The following is a 16386-nucleotide window of genomic DNA, read 5'->3' on the forward strand; positions in this document are numbered from 1 at the left end:
AGCTGCAACTACTATACCAAATAAGTGTACAACTGGAAGATAAAATAATTCAACTCTTATCTCCCGAATGTTACGAGCACCTGGTTCTCCTCACCCATCTTGGAGAAGGACTCACAATTGACTGCAATATGCATAACAGGATCATAGTGACAACAGCAGCAGCCCAAGGGATCATCGGACGGTCTCTTTTTTTATTGCTATGATGGAAATATTTCAAATAATCTGTAAGATGCAATTTAGCAGTTACACAACACATTGTGCTTTTCTTAAACTAAGTGGAAGATCTTGCATTCCTAACAATATTTAGCAATCTGTTCAAATTGGAATGGCAAGTCCTTCCCAAATTATTACAATGAACTAGAAGTAAGGCTGCATTTGGTTTTCACACACCTATGAATAACTCCAATCCCAAGAGTCATCATAATCTCAGAGGTGGTCCTGCAAATCAATCCAAACACACATATGAGACTGCAGATGCTAGCATCTGGAGCAACAAAATAAACTGCAAACTTGAAATACAAGCAGCATCTGCAGAGGCATGCAGCCTCCAGTAAGATGCTTTTCTCTCCTCTCAATCCCTCTGTCTCTGCCACCTCCATCTCCACCCCTTTCCACCATCCGCAGTGACTGCACTCCTCCTTGGTACACTCATTCATTCAATAGACAATAGGCAATAGGTGCAGGACTAGGCCATTTAGCTCTTCGAGCCAGTACCGCCATTCAATGTGATCATGGCTGATCATCCTCAATCATTACCCCGTTCCTGCCTTCTCCCCATATCCCCTGGCTCCGCTGTTTTTAAGAGCCCTATCTAGCTCTCTCTTGAAAGCATCCAGAGAACCCGCCTCCACCACCCTCTGAGGCAGAGAATTCCACAGACTCACCACTCTGTGAGAAAACGTGTTTCCTCGTCTCCGTTCTAAATGGCTTACCCCTTATTCTTAAACTGTGGCCCCTGGTTCTGGACTCCCCCAACATCGGGAACATGTTTCCTGCCTCTAGCGTGTCCAAACCCTTAACAATCTTATATGTTTCAATGAGATGCCCTCTCATCCTTCTAAACTCCAGAGTGTACAAGCCCAGCTGCTCCATTCTCTCAGCATATGACAGTCCCGCCAAAGATAACTTTGCATTAGTGTCCACAATAGAGAAGTCTTTGGCCAAACTTTATGTGCATGTGACGGCACATGCTGGCAAAACGCAGTGAGCCTGGCAGCATTATGGAAAAAGAAACAGTTAACATTTCAAGTTTGGGGATGTTCATCAAACCTGCTTAGTTTTCCTGGCATTTTCTGTATCCATTACAGATCTTAAATTTTTTTTTTACTTCAGATTTAAAAAAATTGTTTGTGTAAATTGTGAAACATAGAAAATAGGTGCAGGAGCAGGCCATTCGGCCCTTCGAGCCTGCACCGCCATTCAATGTGATCATGGCTGATCATCCAACTCAGTATCCCATGTTTTTCATAGTTAAAAAGCAAAACAAAATCAATAACAATATCCAGGCCAATAAAAGATGCTTGGGCAGGATAGTTGGCAAAAAACATGCACTAATCTAAACTAACCACAGCATGTGTTGGCATCTACCAGAAGAACCAAAAATCAAAGTGCAAAATAGGAAAAAAAAAATGTTTGGCTGAGGGAGAGAAGAAAAATAAGCTTAAATTTTAATGACGTGCAGTAGACTAATTGTACACCAAATGCTTCCTAATGCATCTGGTAGTTATTAACAAGAATCACAAGAATCATAAGAACAACATTTCACAAGAATCAAAATGTCACAGCACACTAGTCCCACAATATCAAAACTTTCAACACTCAGTAAAACCACAAACTATATCGGCAAGGGTACAGGAATTTTAATCTCGACTGATGGCAAAAAAAATTAAACCTGATGTATCCTGACATGTAAGTTAATTCAATGGGGAAAAATAATTCGGCAGCCTGTTCAACTTCTACCACCTGAATTTCAAGGAAGTTTTTGCACAAGAAAATATCTTGACCACAAATCATTTTAGGAATATTAATGAAAGTCAGAGGCTATTCACCCCTTCACTGTTTTGCCGTTTAATTAGATCTGTCCCGCAACTTTATTTTTCCAAATCATAACACAGAAATCAGGGCTGACACTCCAGTACGAAGCGGCCCGACCCAAAACGTCGCCTATCCACTTTTTCCAGAGATGCTGCCAGACTCGCTGAGTTACTCCAGCACTTAGTATCTTTTAAGCAAGCGTTTTGTTTTCTTAGATGTAGCATTAAACTAAGATCAGCTTTGCTGTCTCAAGCAAATATAAAATAATTATTTGTACTATTCATAGAAAACCAGGATATCCCCTGCATCCTTGCCAGTATTTATCCTCCAGATAACTCCTGTAAACAGGTCATTATAACATTGCCACTGGCGGGCCACAATTACGCATTAACTGACTGCCAACAAATCCTACAACAGGATCTGCCTCAAAGAGCTCTAGGATGTGAAAAGTATTATATGAAAAGCACAAGTTTTTTTTTTGATAACCAGTTATCAGGATCTATCTCCTGACAAAGCCACGCTGATGATTCAGACGTTTAATTCAATGATCTACGATGACCCTCCTTGTTATTTCAGAGGGAAGCATTAATTCAGCTGTCAACCAAGACACAGACAAAGCAACGAGGCAGCTCTACAGAATAACAATGCCGGCAGCAGTGGGATTCTCCAGCAATTTCTCAGTGAGAGAAAGCATTGTTCAAAGCAGCAACAAATTAACTCATTTCCCGCTATCTCCTATTGACCGCTGTCTGATCCAGATCTCAAAGCTCCACGTTTTGATTACAGTGAAATATTAAACACAAAGGCCAAAATGGTCACCGTTCAATGAGGAAAAATAGTCAACTGCAATTTGTGTTAAGAAGATGGGAAACAGGCTGAAGCCCCTTTCTGGAAGGACAAGGAGTCGGTTTGGAGTTGGTAGAGATGGCTTGGGGTATTTGGAGAATTGGTGGTATGGAGAAGATTTGTCATCATTCAGGATAACAAGGGCCCATGGTAGGAGATGAGAGTTTAACTGGGACAATGGAATTATCCACGGGATGGCAATGGTACAGAAATCCTTGGAGGAAAGAAGATTAGAGGGCCTGAGGGGGATGGGATAAGGGTACAGAAGGGATGTGGGTGAAAGTCGGGGGGGGTGGGTTCAAGGGGTTGTTGACATGATGATGGAAGTGATGGATAGGATGTTGATGAATGGTGTAGAGAGGTGGCGATGTAGTGGGGTTCATGGGGAGAGGAGGACGATAGACAATAGACGCAGGAGTAGGCCATTCGGCCCTACGAGCCATCACCGGCATTCAATGTGATCATGGCTGATCATCCCCAATCAGTACCCCGTTCCTGCCTTTTCCCCATATCCCCTGACTCCGCTATCTTTAAGAGCTCTCTCTTGAAAGCATCCAGAGAACCTGCCTCCACCACCCTCTGAGGCAGGGAATTCCACAGTCACCACTCTTTGTGAGAAAAAGTGTTTCCTCGTCTCTGTTCTAAATGGCTTACCCCTTATTCTTAAAGGGGAAATGGGGCAAATAAGGTGAAAGGAGAAAGTGACATGCCAGGGCCAATGGGTGGGTCAACTCACAGAGGTATAGAGTCTCAGGTTTATCATTGTCAAAAAATTCTGTCAACATGTTGGATGACGACAGAAGCCAACAGCGAGCTACATCGTCTGACACACGATCGAACGAACAAGTACCAAGGTACAGTGAAAAGTTTTGTTTTGCCTACAATTCAACCAGTACATAGATACAATCATGTTCATAAGTTCTCCGAGCAGATTTAAGCCATTCGGCCCATACCCCGCCATTCAATCATGGGTGATCTATCTTCCCCTCTCAACCCCATACGCCTGCCTTCTCCCCATAGCCCCTGACATCCTTAGTAATCAAGAATCTGTCAATCTCCACCTTAAAAATATTAATTGGCTTGGCCTCCACAGCCATCTGTTCCGTTCAAACTCAAGTACACCAGATGGAGCAAAGCGGAAGATACAGAATACAGTTCTCAGCATTATAGCGCATCAGTTCCTTGGACAAAGTCCAATGTGTGCAATGGAGTAGAGGTGAATCAAACAGTATCCTAGTTTATGGAAGGGCCCTTACGGAGCCTGATTACGGAGGGGAAGAAGCTGTTTCTGAGTCTGCTGGTGCGCACTTTCAAGTGACGACAGGATCTGAATAGTATGGGGATAACTCATTGGGGTCAATGGAGAGGGTATGATTCAGAATGAAGAGTATGATTCAGTGCATCAACGGGGCTTTCAACTCAGCACAATCTATAGGGACGATGGAGGACGGGTGGTGAAAATGACAACGGTGTATGCTCCATCGGTCAATGTAGATCCAATCCCGGCAAGTCAATGGTGATCATGAGTTCAGTTTAGTTTATTGTCACGTGTACTGAGGTACAATGAAAAGCTTTTGTGGTGTGCTAACCAGTCAGCAGAAAGACAATACATGATTACATAAGGAGGTAGAGTGAAGGGAGTCATCCAGCACTGCCTATCAGTCAATGGGAAACACATCTTGGCAGGGTCAACAAAGGGGTGATGTTGGGTTCAATGCGTGGCATGACTCAAGCGGGTTAAAGGGAATGATAGCAGGATCGGGGGGGGGGAGGGGGCATAATGCAGCAGAGTGACGAGATGGCTACAGTGCAGTGAGATCAATGGGGCACTCATCTCAGCAAGACAGGGACGGAGTGATAGCCAGGATCAATGGGTAGTGTAACTCCAGCGAGATTTAAGGCGGTGAAGGCTGGTTCAAAGGGGAGGGGGAAAGAGCATGACAAGGTAAAAGTTCAGAGTGAGCAATGGGGAGCACATCTCAGCTGGACTTGGTGAGAGGAGCAATGGTGGAGGGTCGATGGGTAGCGTGGCTCCAATTTATTGTCATGTGTACCATGGTACAGTGAAAAGCTTTTGTTGCGTGCTAACTAGATTTAAAGAGAATGGTGGCTAGATGGGGGGGGGGGGCACACAAGTTCATGGGATCATCGGGATGCACATCTCAGCTGGACTGGGAGAGAGGAGCAATGATGGAGGGACAGTGGGTAGAGTGGCTCTAGCCGAGTTCAAGGGAATGAAAGACACAAAATGTTGGAGTTTGTGACCCCCCCCCTCCTCCACAGTAACTCAGCGGGACAGACAGCATCTCTGGAGAGAAGGAATGGGCTGGATCAAAGGGGAGGGGGCAAGTTCAAGGGAGAGAGGAGCAAGGATGGAGGGACAATGGGTAGAGTGGCTCTCGCTGCGTTAAAGGGAATGATAGACACAAAATGTTGGAGTAACTCAGCGGGACAGTCAGCATCTCTGGAGAGAAGGAATGGGCTGGATCAAAGGGGAGGGGGCAAGTTCAAGTGATTAATCGGGTACACATCACTAGGAGAGTGGAGGTTCAATGGATAGCGTGGCTGTAACTGAGTTAAAGGGAATGATGGCTGGATCAAGGGGAGGACTGTTGATGGGATCTATGGGGTGCATATCTCAGTTGGATCTGGAGGAGGGGTCAGTCACACTGTAGGTGCCAGGCGGGGATGACAGCGGGTCGACGGTGCCATCAATGGAGGCCTGGGAGATGAATCAATGACAGTCTGGTGACTGGAGCAGCAATTGTCCCCACGGAGCCGGGGGGGGGGGGGGGGGAGATGCACGGAGACGGAGCTCGCTCCTACCTTGACCTCCCGCAGCAGCTCGTTGAAGTTGTACTCGGTGTGGCTGCGGTCGCTGGGCTCGCTCAGCTTCAGGCCGAAGCGCACGTTGCCCTGGTCGCCCCGCTCCTCTCGCCGCTTCTTCTTGGGGGGGGCGGCGGCGGCGGCGGCGGCGGCGGCGGGAGGCGAGGGCAGGGCGTCGGGAGGAACGCTCACGGTGTTGAAGGCCACCCTCCGGGGTTCGGACATGTCTGAGCGGGCCGGGGCTGTGGCCGAGCCGGGGCCGGGGGCCGGCGCCAGGCCGCTGAGCCGCTGCAAGCGCGATCCAACCCCCCTCCCCTCACAGAGCCCGCACCAGCGCCGCCATCTTGCGCGTCCCGACGTCACGGCAATGCGTGCTCTACGTCACGCCTCGACGCGCTTACGTCACGGCGGTCTAACAGTGCATCACGGCGGTCTAACAGTGCGTCACGGCAACCCTGCCTTTGATGATGTCATAGCTTTAGCTGAAAGACTTTGCCCAAGAATTTTGCGTTCAGGAATAGCTACTTCCCCTCAGCCATCAGGCTATTAAACCTGGCTCGGACAAAACTCTGATTATTAGCAACCACTTTCTGTTATTTGCACTACCAGTTTATTTATTCATGTGTGTATGTATTTATATTAGATTAGATTAGATTAGATTATTTAATGACCACACAGTCAAGCTGGTGGAATTCTGGTTCAGTACAGGATGTTACAAGGTAGGCTGATTCCCGTCAAACATAACATAAAACACAACATCATACAATATACAGTACATGCATGGGGAGGATATGTGCTGTTGTCATAGTGTGTTCAGAATTCGGATTGCGTGTGGGTAAGAACTGTTTTTCATGGTATATGGTATATGGTATATGGACACATTTATCTGTTTTGTAGTAAATGCCTACTATTTTCTGTGTGCTTAAGCAAAGCAAGAATTTCATTGTCCTATACAGGGACACATGACAATAAACTCACTTGAACTTGAAAAGAGTTTTAGACATAGAAAATAGGTGCAGGAGGAGGCCATTTGGCCCTTCGAGCCAGCACCGCCATTCATTGTGATCATGGGTGATCGTCCCCCATCAATAACCCGTGCCTGCCTTCTCCCCATATCCCTTGACTCCACCAGCCCCTAGAGCTCTATCTAACTCTCTCTTACATCCATCCAGTGACTTGGCCTCCACTGCCCTCTGTGGCAGGGAATTCCATAAATTCACAACTCTCTGGGTGAAAAAGTTTTTTCTCACCTCAGTCTTAAATGACCTCCCCTTTATTCTAAGACTGTATGGCCCCTGGTTCTGGACTTGTCCAACATTGGGAACATTTTTCCTGCATCTAGCTTGTCCAGTCCTTTTATAATTTTATATGTTTCTATAAGAAACATTTCTTGGTAACTGGCTTACATGTGATGATGAGACAGGGTATAGAAGTGAGATTGATTGACTGACCAAATGGACCAGCACAGCAACCTGACTCTCAATGTCAGTAATTTTAGTTTAGAGATACAGTGCGGAAACAGACATTTGGCCCACCGAGTCCGCACCGACCAGCTTCCCCGCACATTAACACGGCACTAGGGACAATTTACTTACACTAAGCCAATTAACCTACAGACCTGTACGTCTTTGGAGTGTGGGAGAAAACCGAAGATCTCGGAGTAAACCCACGCGGTCTCGGGTAGAATGTACAATCTCCGTATAGACAGCACCCGTAATTGGGGTCGAACCCAAGGAACCGAAGACCAAGGAACTGATTGTGAATTTTGGAAGATCGGAGCTTCGATCGCCTCAACTGCGGAAGTTTTGATTGGCCCCACCGTGGGAGAAAAGGAGGTACAAGTTATTTGCCTTCCATCACAGTGGGGAATGTGAGGTCGCCGAAAAAATAAGATGGATGTGCTGCCTGCACTGGTGAGGACTCGAAGGGAGTGCCATGAGTGCAGTGATCTCGGTGTTTTGCGGGGACATGGCTCCATGAGGATATCCCGGAGTTTAGTGCGAGTGTGGACGGCTTTCTGACTGTTTGGGCGGACAAGGACTGCAGAGAGAGTGACAGCAGTAGGTACAACTGGTCACATCACGGTGAAGGAGCGTGTTTGTGCTCTGGACATCGAACTGATGGCTGTGTGCCCTGGGGATTCTCACACGCCGTTGTGGTGGCTGTTTAAGTCTATGTTTAATTTTTATGCAGTTATGTATCTTGTTGCTTTTTTGTATGACTGTTGGCAAATCTAATTCTTGTATGCTTACATACTTGGTTAATAAATTAATCACATTACAATTAAATTAATTACAATATAAGGAGAAAGCAGGTACGGGGTACTGATTTTGGATGATCAGCCATGATCATATTGAATGGCGGTGCTGGCTCGAAGGCCTACTCCTGCACCTATTTTCTATGAACAACCATTCTGAAACAAACATCCTTCTTCATCTCTGGTTGTTAAAAGCATTTGCAGCCTTGCACTTCCTCTGTAGCTGTAACCCCTATACTCTGCATTCAGTTTATTTTTCTCTCTTGATATACTTATGTACATGGTATGTTACCTGGATAGCACACAAAACAAAGTATTTCACCATATTGTGGTTTGGGGGACAATAATAAACCAATACCAAAACGAATGTCAGAAACTAATTTTTTATTTACATAAAATAAGTTACAAATTTTTGTTCAAAGGTATTAATTATACAAGAGGAATGTAAATATACGAAGAAAGAACATTCGGAAAACTGTAGTGTCGTTAATATCAATATTGTTTTAAACAGAATTTTGTGGGACAGTGTTCTCCTCGAAGTGTGGATTAGTACGGTCCTTCAGGCATGGGACACACGCTGGTGCCTCACACAAATAACCAGTCTTTGCCTGCATGTCTTGGCGATGGCTGCAAGCTACTCCATACAGAACACACCTCACAACACAGCGCACCAGGAAAGGCAAGTACAAGCACACACCCATATCTAGTCATGCGACACTGTACATTATTTTCCAGCTCTGAGCATCTCCCTGTTCCCAACCGCATAGTTGGCGATCGTTTCACACTGACAATGATTGAGCACCTCATGTGGGTTGCCTGATGCCTTTCAGATCCATTTCTGCCGATTCATGGATTTGCCTTGCTTATTCTATCCATTTAGTGGGTGGAAAACCATGGAGGTGGTGGGTGGGGGAGCTGCTTAAAGCTGTAACTGGCCTCCGTAGTCACACATTTCGTTGCTGGTGCTAGATTCCTGCGGCCACCTTTGTTTTAAACGATAATCTTGCTCATCCTGCCGCACTGGCTGACACACAGCCCAATCGCACATACACACACACACACGCAGTGAAATCAGTGAGCAGAAGGCAGATGCCTGTGGCTCCGAATGAAACTTTCCTGTTCATGCTTTAATGGGTGAATGGGGGAAGGGAGTGGCGTTGACAACAACAACGCTGCAAAGGATATGAAGGAGGTTTTGTAATTTATGAACCCACTTGAGAACCATGCAGCCCACAAGTGCTGACCTGCAACCTTTCTCTGTTCACATTAATGGACGTGGAGAAAATAAATCGGTGCCTGTGTGATTGTGCGGCACAGGTGCTGAAATATTTGATCCATTCTCCATCCGCAAAGTGAGGATGAGAAAAAAAGATGGAATTAAAAACTGTATCGAAAGCAATTTAAATGTAAATTACTTATAGCCAGTCTGAAAGAAGCAAGTGTTTTCCCACAGAGGGCCACGTTGCAATATTTCACTTTGTGCGAACTCTTTGTTCTTTGGGGCCCTGTAATGACAGCCCACGGGTTCCTGGGAAAAATCAGAAACAAACCATTTAAAGCCACAGCTCCACCCAGTGTCAGCCTAATTCATTCATTCATTGCCCTTTCTCTCACCACATTTAGATAGCCACTCGGTTGTCTTTGGCCCATTTCTTTAGGGTGCGGATTATGTATTCCACCTGAGGATTCCCAGTATTTCGAAGGAGATGGAGAACTTCCCGCATGGTCTCCCTAGGAGAGATGCACAACAAGTCGGTCAGTGGTTTTCATTTCAGGAGCGCGTAGCTTTTATTCTGCCTCTTCCCTGGTAATCTGGTGGCCTCTGGGTTGATACCTGCTGCAGAACGACCGTAGATAAACACACAAAGCTGGAGTAACTCAGCGGGTCAGGCAGCATCTCTGGAGAAACGGAATGGGTAATGTTTCTGGTCCAGGCCGTTCTTCAGACTGAGAGTCAGAGAAAAGGGAAACGAACGAAAGGAAGACTAACTTTACTGTACCATTTTACTGTTGTGTGCTGTCTTTTTTAAATTGCTGTTTTTTTTCTTTTTTTCCTGCCACAAATATGTAATATGTCAATATGTGATTCTGTTCCATTCTGTTTTGTAGTTTTTTTGCACATTCCACAAGCATTGCCACTTTTCATTTCACTGCGCATCTCGTATATGTATGTGGCAGTATCATGAAAGACCCACACCATCCTGGCCACACACTCATCTCCCTGCTACCTTCAGGTAGAAGGTACAGGAGCCTGAAGACTGCAACAACCAGGTTCAGGAATAGTTACTTCCCCTCAGCCATCAGGCTATTAAACCTGGCTCGGACAAAACTCTGATTATTACCAACCACTTTCTGTTATTTGCACTATCAGTTTATTTATTCATGTGTGTATATATTTATATCATGGTATATGGACACATTTATCTGTTTTGTAGTAAATGCCTACTATTTTCTGTGTGCTTAAGCAAAGCAAGAATTTCATTGTCCTATACAGGGACACATGACAATAAACTAACTTGAACTTGAACTTGAACTTGAAACGATCCATTGTTAGCTGTGGGCCAGGTGATGAGTTATACGGATAATGAAACTCACCAGGATGGCCGTTCAGCTAGTGCAATAACTAGGGTGGGGGAGGGATAGAGAGAGAGGGGATGCAAGGCTTACTTGAAGTTAGAGAAATCAATATTCTTACCACTGGGTGGTAAGTTGCCCAAGCGAAACATGAGGTGTTGTTCCTCCACTTTGCATTTGGCCTCACTCTGACAATGGAGGAGGTCCAGGAATGAAAGGTCAGTGTGGGAATGGGAGGGGGAGTTAAAGTGTTTGGCAATCGGGAGATCACGTAGGCCAAGGCAGACTGAGCAAAGGTGACTGTAGTTCTGCGGTGACTGTAGGCGCTTCGGGTCGAAACTGGGTCCGAGGAAGAGGCTCGACCGGAAGCATCGCCTATTCCTTTTCTCCACAGATGCTGACCGAACCGCTGAGTTACTTCAGTATTTTGTGTCTATCTTCGGTGTAAACCAGCAACTCCAGTTCCTGCCGACACAAATGTCTGAACCAGGTCTTCGAAGGGGATTTTGAATCTATTCTACTCACCCTGTTATTTCGGTTTAGTCCTACAGCTCCTCCTTTTAAGTAAAAAGTTTGAATATTTAAATTCTGCTTCAACCCACTGCCCCAAACATGAGGTAAGTTACATCATCACCCTTATCTGTATTAACCCCTTCCCCATCATCTCTCTTCTAATTCAGAAGAATTAGTTATTATAAATTTGGCTCATCTGATCATTCTCCGACTCCTGTAAATGTTTCTTCCTACACAGACTGGGCGGTTTTGCTTTCCCACCCCTGAAAGAAAAAAAAAAAGGTCAAGGGTGGGTTTAAGGGGAACAAAACCAGTTTCTCAAGGCTTGCCAAGTAACTGAAGTCTGTCATCTATTGAAGCTGACCCTGATATTACCCTGGTCAAAATAGTCCTGGCACTCACTGAATCCATTCACTGAACTGTCAGTGAAACAACAATAGATCCAACGTTATTTAGCCCTTGCCTTTTGTTGGTGCTCCCTCCACAAGATGTCACCACTGGAGGTGAAAGTTCCCAGACCCCTGCTGACCCTCAAGAAGCTGCAAGAAAGCAGCTGGCTGTGGCTTTGTCACAAAGCCCTTGCCTCCATTCCTTCACTTGAGAGGGTGGAAAGCACAGTGAGGTGGGCTTGACCTTCTCGGTAGCCCACAAGGAGCAGGGCTGCAGCAGATCACCCACTGCGGGGAGAGAGAATCGCAAGCATGAACCCACGGCCACTCAGAACACCACAATGCAAACCATACTCCCCCAACCGCTGAACGGCAGGGTCATGGTTTACTTGCTGTTCTGGACAGCCCAATGCAGGAAAGATGTGGAGACTTTGTGAGAAGGTGCAGAGGAGGTTTACCAGATTGCTGCCTGGATTCAAGCATTTCAGCTACAGGGCGAGGTTGAATAGACTTGGATTGTTTTCTCTAGAACGTCAGAAGTTGAAGGAAGACGATAGAAGTATATAAAGTTATGAGGGGCAAAGATAGGGTCGACAGTCAGAACCTTTCCCCCCAGGGTGGAAATGGGATTGCTGTAACGGGCTAATTGGCCTTCTTCTATGTCAGAACATACGATGAGCCACGACCAGGCAGCTACGGATCAAAAGCCAGGAATGGGAAGTCCACCTTTGGCCAACATGGAACATGATGCACCGTGCAGCTTCCTTCTGCTATACATTTCTATAATTCTATCTTTGGATAAAACATGGGCTAATATAAAATCATAATCATTGGTAATAGATGAATGGCATCTTATATAGATCTTATATTAGATTTTAATATTTAACATGAGCTATTTATACTGATACGTACTTTGGTTCACGGCCTGCAAGGATCATTTGGAAGATACCAACGCAAGCTCCACGCTTTCCCTCCCAATATTCCGGATTTGGATCCAGGCGCTCAAGAACATCAAAAGCTTTCGCAGCATAGTAGAACTGTCCCATCTGGAAAACAAACATCACAGGGAGAATGTACAAACTCCACACAGAATCCGCTGTGGTGGATGCTTATGTTAACTTTCATGTATTTGTGTGTCTTGCTGCTTTTTTTCCCGTATGGCTGTATGGTAATTCGCATATCACTGTACCTTAGTTGGTACGTGACAATAAAAAACCTTTGATAGGCACAAAAAGCTGGAGTAACTCAGTGGGTCAGACAGCATCTCTGGAGAAAAGGAATAAGTGACGTTTCAGGTCAAGACCCTTAGTTTAGTTTAGTTTTGAGACACAGCACGAAAACAGGCCCTTCAGCCTACCGGGTGCGCCCCGACCAGCGATCCCCGCACATTAACACTATCCTACAGCCACTAGGGACAATTTTTACATTTACCAAGCCAATTACCTGTACGTCTTTGGAGTATGGGAGGAAACTGAAGATCACGGAGAAAACCCACGCAGGTCATGGGGAGAAAATACAAACTCCGTGCAGACAGCACCCGTAGTCGGGATCGAACCCGGGTCTCCGGCGCTGAATTTCGCTGTAAGGCAGCAACTCTACCGCTCCGCCACCATGACCGCCCTAAAGACTCACTTGTGCTCTTTCTCAAATAATACTCTGGGTTCCTCTACTTTGATCTAATGGTCAAGCTCCAGGGGTATTAAGTTTCAGTATGCCAGGCTTCCTCAGTACTGTACTGAATTGGCAACCTGAATTACAGGCTCCAATCTCTCAGATGGGATCCAAGTCCACAACCTTTGACCAGAGGTCAGAGTGCTGCCTAATGACCCATGGTTAACATATTAACTTGGACTGAGTGAAAATATATAATCATCAGTAAGGCACAGGTATAAGCTGTAGCAATTGGAAGTATTTGTTAAGTAAATATATGGGGCTTATTGCAGTTCGTGCAATCCCTTGAGCAGCACCCTCTTTACAAATGCTTGCTTCATTTACCTTGTAGCAGTCATTAGCCAAGAGTTGTAGGAGGCTGAAAGACTCTCCAGAGGTCTCCATCTTCAAGTAGAGCTCCCACGCCAGGCGTGGTTTCTTGTTCATGATATCTGTGAAGGATGGAAAGAATAGGAAACTGTATCAGCCCCAAATATGAAATAAGCAGCAACAAACAAATGAGATAGTCCTTGTATTACAAATTACCATACTCAGTAAGTTCTGGTGGTCTACGACCATTCATATTTTATGGTACAAATCAGAGATGGCAATGGAATAGATTTTTTTTTTTTTTTTTAAACTGTCTTACATTCAACCAGCATCACTTGATGCTTTTCTACAGGCACCACAAAACATTGCGAATTAAAGAGGCTTCGAGCCTTTGTGCTAGAGCACACTTCTATTCCCGTACACAATCGCATAATTGACACGGCACAATTTGTTTTGGCCCATTACGCCCGCGTCAGTTTAGTAAGACTGCTTTCTGCCCAGTCATCTTTCTTCTCTGACCTATCCTGCATAGTTCTGCGAAACAGTTCACACACGTTCATGGACATGCACACACAGGAGGTGGCGGGAGAGAGAAGTAGGAGTGGACAAAGGGTAGAAGTACTTTTCACCAGAGCCATAAAGCAGGATTGAGATATGAATCTACAGGTCGAGAGGAACAAGTAGGTCACTCAGCCCTTCAAGGTTTTAATAAGATCAAGTTCAGGCCTGCCTGTAAACTCGACTCTGTATTCCCATACACTCAAGATTTCAACCATTTGTCTTCGGGTGGGTTTACTGTGCAAGGGAAGGGATCAAATAATAAACAGACAGGGTTCCTGCTCTGGATTTTGTAATCCTCTGGGAGGCCCTTGTGAGAGTGTCATGCAAAGGTTCAGGACATCATTCCATGCATCTGTTGTGCTGCTGCAAGTTAGAATTTCATTGTTTTGTTTTGGGACATGACAATAAAACACTTGATTCTTGACTCTTGTAATTGAAAAGTACTCCTTTAGAATTAAGAGACCTCAGGTGCAGGAAACTGTTCTCAGCACCTTCCAGCCCAAGACTCACTCTTCCCCTTCTCCCCTTTATACAGGCTATTCTCTCCCTGCACTCCCAGTTTTGATGCAGGATCTCGACGCGAAACGTCAACCATTCAATTCCACAGACGCTGCCTGACCCAACGAGTTCCTCCAGCAGTTTTTTTTAAAAACCGCTCTAAAATTCACGGCTTCAGCTAGATAATGTTTGACTCACAGCAACGGGCCAGCCAGCTGAGGTAAATGTAGTCGTTCTTCAGCTTCTCGTTCTGAATCAGTTGAAACACCTGAGGAGTGGTGTAAAAGAGTGCAAAGTTTAGTAGAAGGAGGTGCTAAACTCATCAACATACTGCTCGTTCGCTGAAAGGTGTCGATTTGGAATGTTGGGAGGGCAGGGGAAGATGTGATGGCATTGCATTGGAGGTGGCATCACCGTTGTGGCTAAGCCGATGAATGTGGAAGGTGTTAAGGTGGAAGCTTGGAAAAAGTTGAAGCCCACTGTGGTTCTGAGAGGAAGGAAAATCTGCAAGGCAGAAGTGTGGGCAATGAATTGGAAAAGGTCGAAGGTTCCATGAACCACAGCACAGGGGAAATTCTGGTTGTGAAACAGGTAGACATAATGGAGTCAGAGATGTTGAAAGTGGCATAATTACAACCAATGTTTCTTCATCTTTGTCACAGACACTGAAATCCTTGCAAGGAGTGGAGTGAGGGGAAGTACAACCAAGGCAATCATGCAAATTGGTTCACTTTCACCACCTAATTCACGACCTCTGCCGAGTTTGCCCTTGACTCATACTCGCAGCATGGCCGTCACGAGGTCGTAGGTAGGTCGTAGGAGGCCATAGGTAGGTCGTTGGAGGACGTAGGTGCTCATGGCATCAAGTAGGTCGGGCCGTTTTTTCTAGCCTGATGAAAAATATCCACGAGTAAAAAAGGTCGTGAATTAGGTCGCGAAAGTGGGACAGGCCCTTTAACAGACTATCCCCAGAAATGGAGATAAAGAAGTCAATGGAAGTGTCAGAGATGAATCAAGAGTAGTGAGGGAGGGATGGAAATTAGAAGATTGAGGACATTTTAATTTCTCAATGAGAACTAACTCTACGTCTGTGGTGAAATACAAGTTATAAATCCTCACACATGAGGAATTGCCTCTGGACTAACTGACAATATCCTTGGATGGAGGAGAAAATTGAACAAAGCACAGAATTGAAATGGTTTTCAAAATTACTTGGTGAAAGGATGTCCAAACTTGTATCTTTGTGGTGGACCTCATTTAACTCTGCCATCATTGACCTCGATGAATAGATACTCCACTTATTTATGGTAATAGAACTAGAAGCTCTGACTCTGGTTTTATCGTACCAGAAGGCAAAATGCCATAAACAGCCTTTACGAAATCTCAGGACCCAATGAATTCAAAAGAAGAAATTGGCAGGGAAAACTCAGAAGATAAAACAGGAATAAGTTTCCTGACTTAGAATTTATATCAGACTTCATTGATGACATCTGACCCATTATTAAATATCACATTAAATACTGTTAAAACAGTGAATTCAATGACAAGGAAAATTGAGCAGTCTGTGAAAGAGCTGCCACTATAACAATTGTCAGGTTAAGCCTGATGCAAGGATACTAAGCAGCAATTTATGTTACATAGTCATCAGCAGAAGTAGTGGAAAGGTTGGAGTGAGGGGTGTGTCCCATTGAGTTCATGTAAGAATAGGACAATGCTACAGTTTATATTCCATAACGGATGAGATGAAGCGAGCAGAGTTCTGACAGTAGAATCCAACTCTGAATTTATGCTCTATTAAAACAAACCTGACATTTTGCTCTCAGTTTTACTAAAGTAAATAAATAGCCTACAAACCTATACGTCTTTGGAGTGTGGGAGGAAACTAGAGCTGCCTGGAGCAAACCCATG

At 45.1% G+C, this 16386-nt stretch overlaps 2 protein-coding genes across 7 annotated transcripts in view; both read right to left on the reverse strand.

Moving 5' to 3' along the window:
- ubn2 (ubinuclein 2) overlaps positions 1 to 6050 on the reverse strand; it is a 43595-nt gene extending 37545 nt beyond the window's left edge. For all 3 annotated transcript variants that reach the window (XM_033013495.1, XM_033013496.1, XM_033013494.1), the window contains exon 1: positions 5707 to 6050. In XM_033013495.1, coding sequence (XP_032869386.1) covers positions 5707 to 5931 — 225 coding nt within the window. In that variant the 5' untranslated portion in view covers positions 5932 to 6050. The remainder of the gene's footprint in view (positions 1 to 5706) is intronic.
- A 2282-nt stretch (positions 6051 to 8332) lies between these two features.
- ttc26 (tetratricopeptide repeat domain 26) overlaps positions 8333 to 16386 on the reverse strand; it is a 31230-nt gene continuing 23176 nt past the window's right edge. For 2 of the 4 annotated variants that reach the window (XM_033013105.1, XM_033013103.1), the window contains 5 exons: positions 14677 to 14746; positions 13435 to 13541; positions 12352 to 12485; positions 9578 to 9694; positions 8333 to 9491 (listed from right to left, as the gene is read on the reverse strand). In XM_033013105.1, coding sequence (XP_032868996.1) covers positions 9583 to 9694; positions 12352 to 12485; positions 13435 to 13541; positions 14677 to 14746 — 423 coding nt within the window. In that variant the 3' untranslated portion in view covers positions 8333 to 9491; positions 9578 to 9582. Of the gene's footprint in view, positions 9695 to 12351; positions 12486 to 13434; positions 13542 to 14676; positions 14747 to 16386 lie in introns of all 4 variants that reach the window. The other 2 variants (XM_033013104.1, XM_033013102.1) reach the window with 1 other exon arrangement.

Source organism: Amblyraja radiata, chromosome 38, assembly GCF_010909765.2.
Source record: "Amblyraja radiata isolate CabotCenter1 chromosome 38, sAmbRad1.1.pri, whole genome shotgun sequence".
NCBI classification, from domain to species: Eukaryota; Metazoa; Chordata; class Chondrichthyes; order Rajiformes; family Rajidae; genus Amblyraja; species Amblyraja radiata.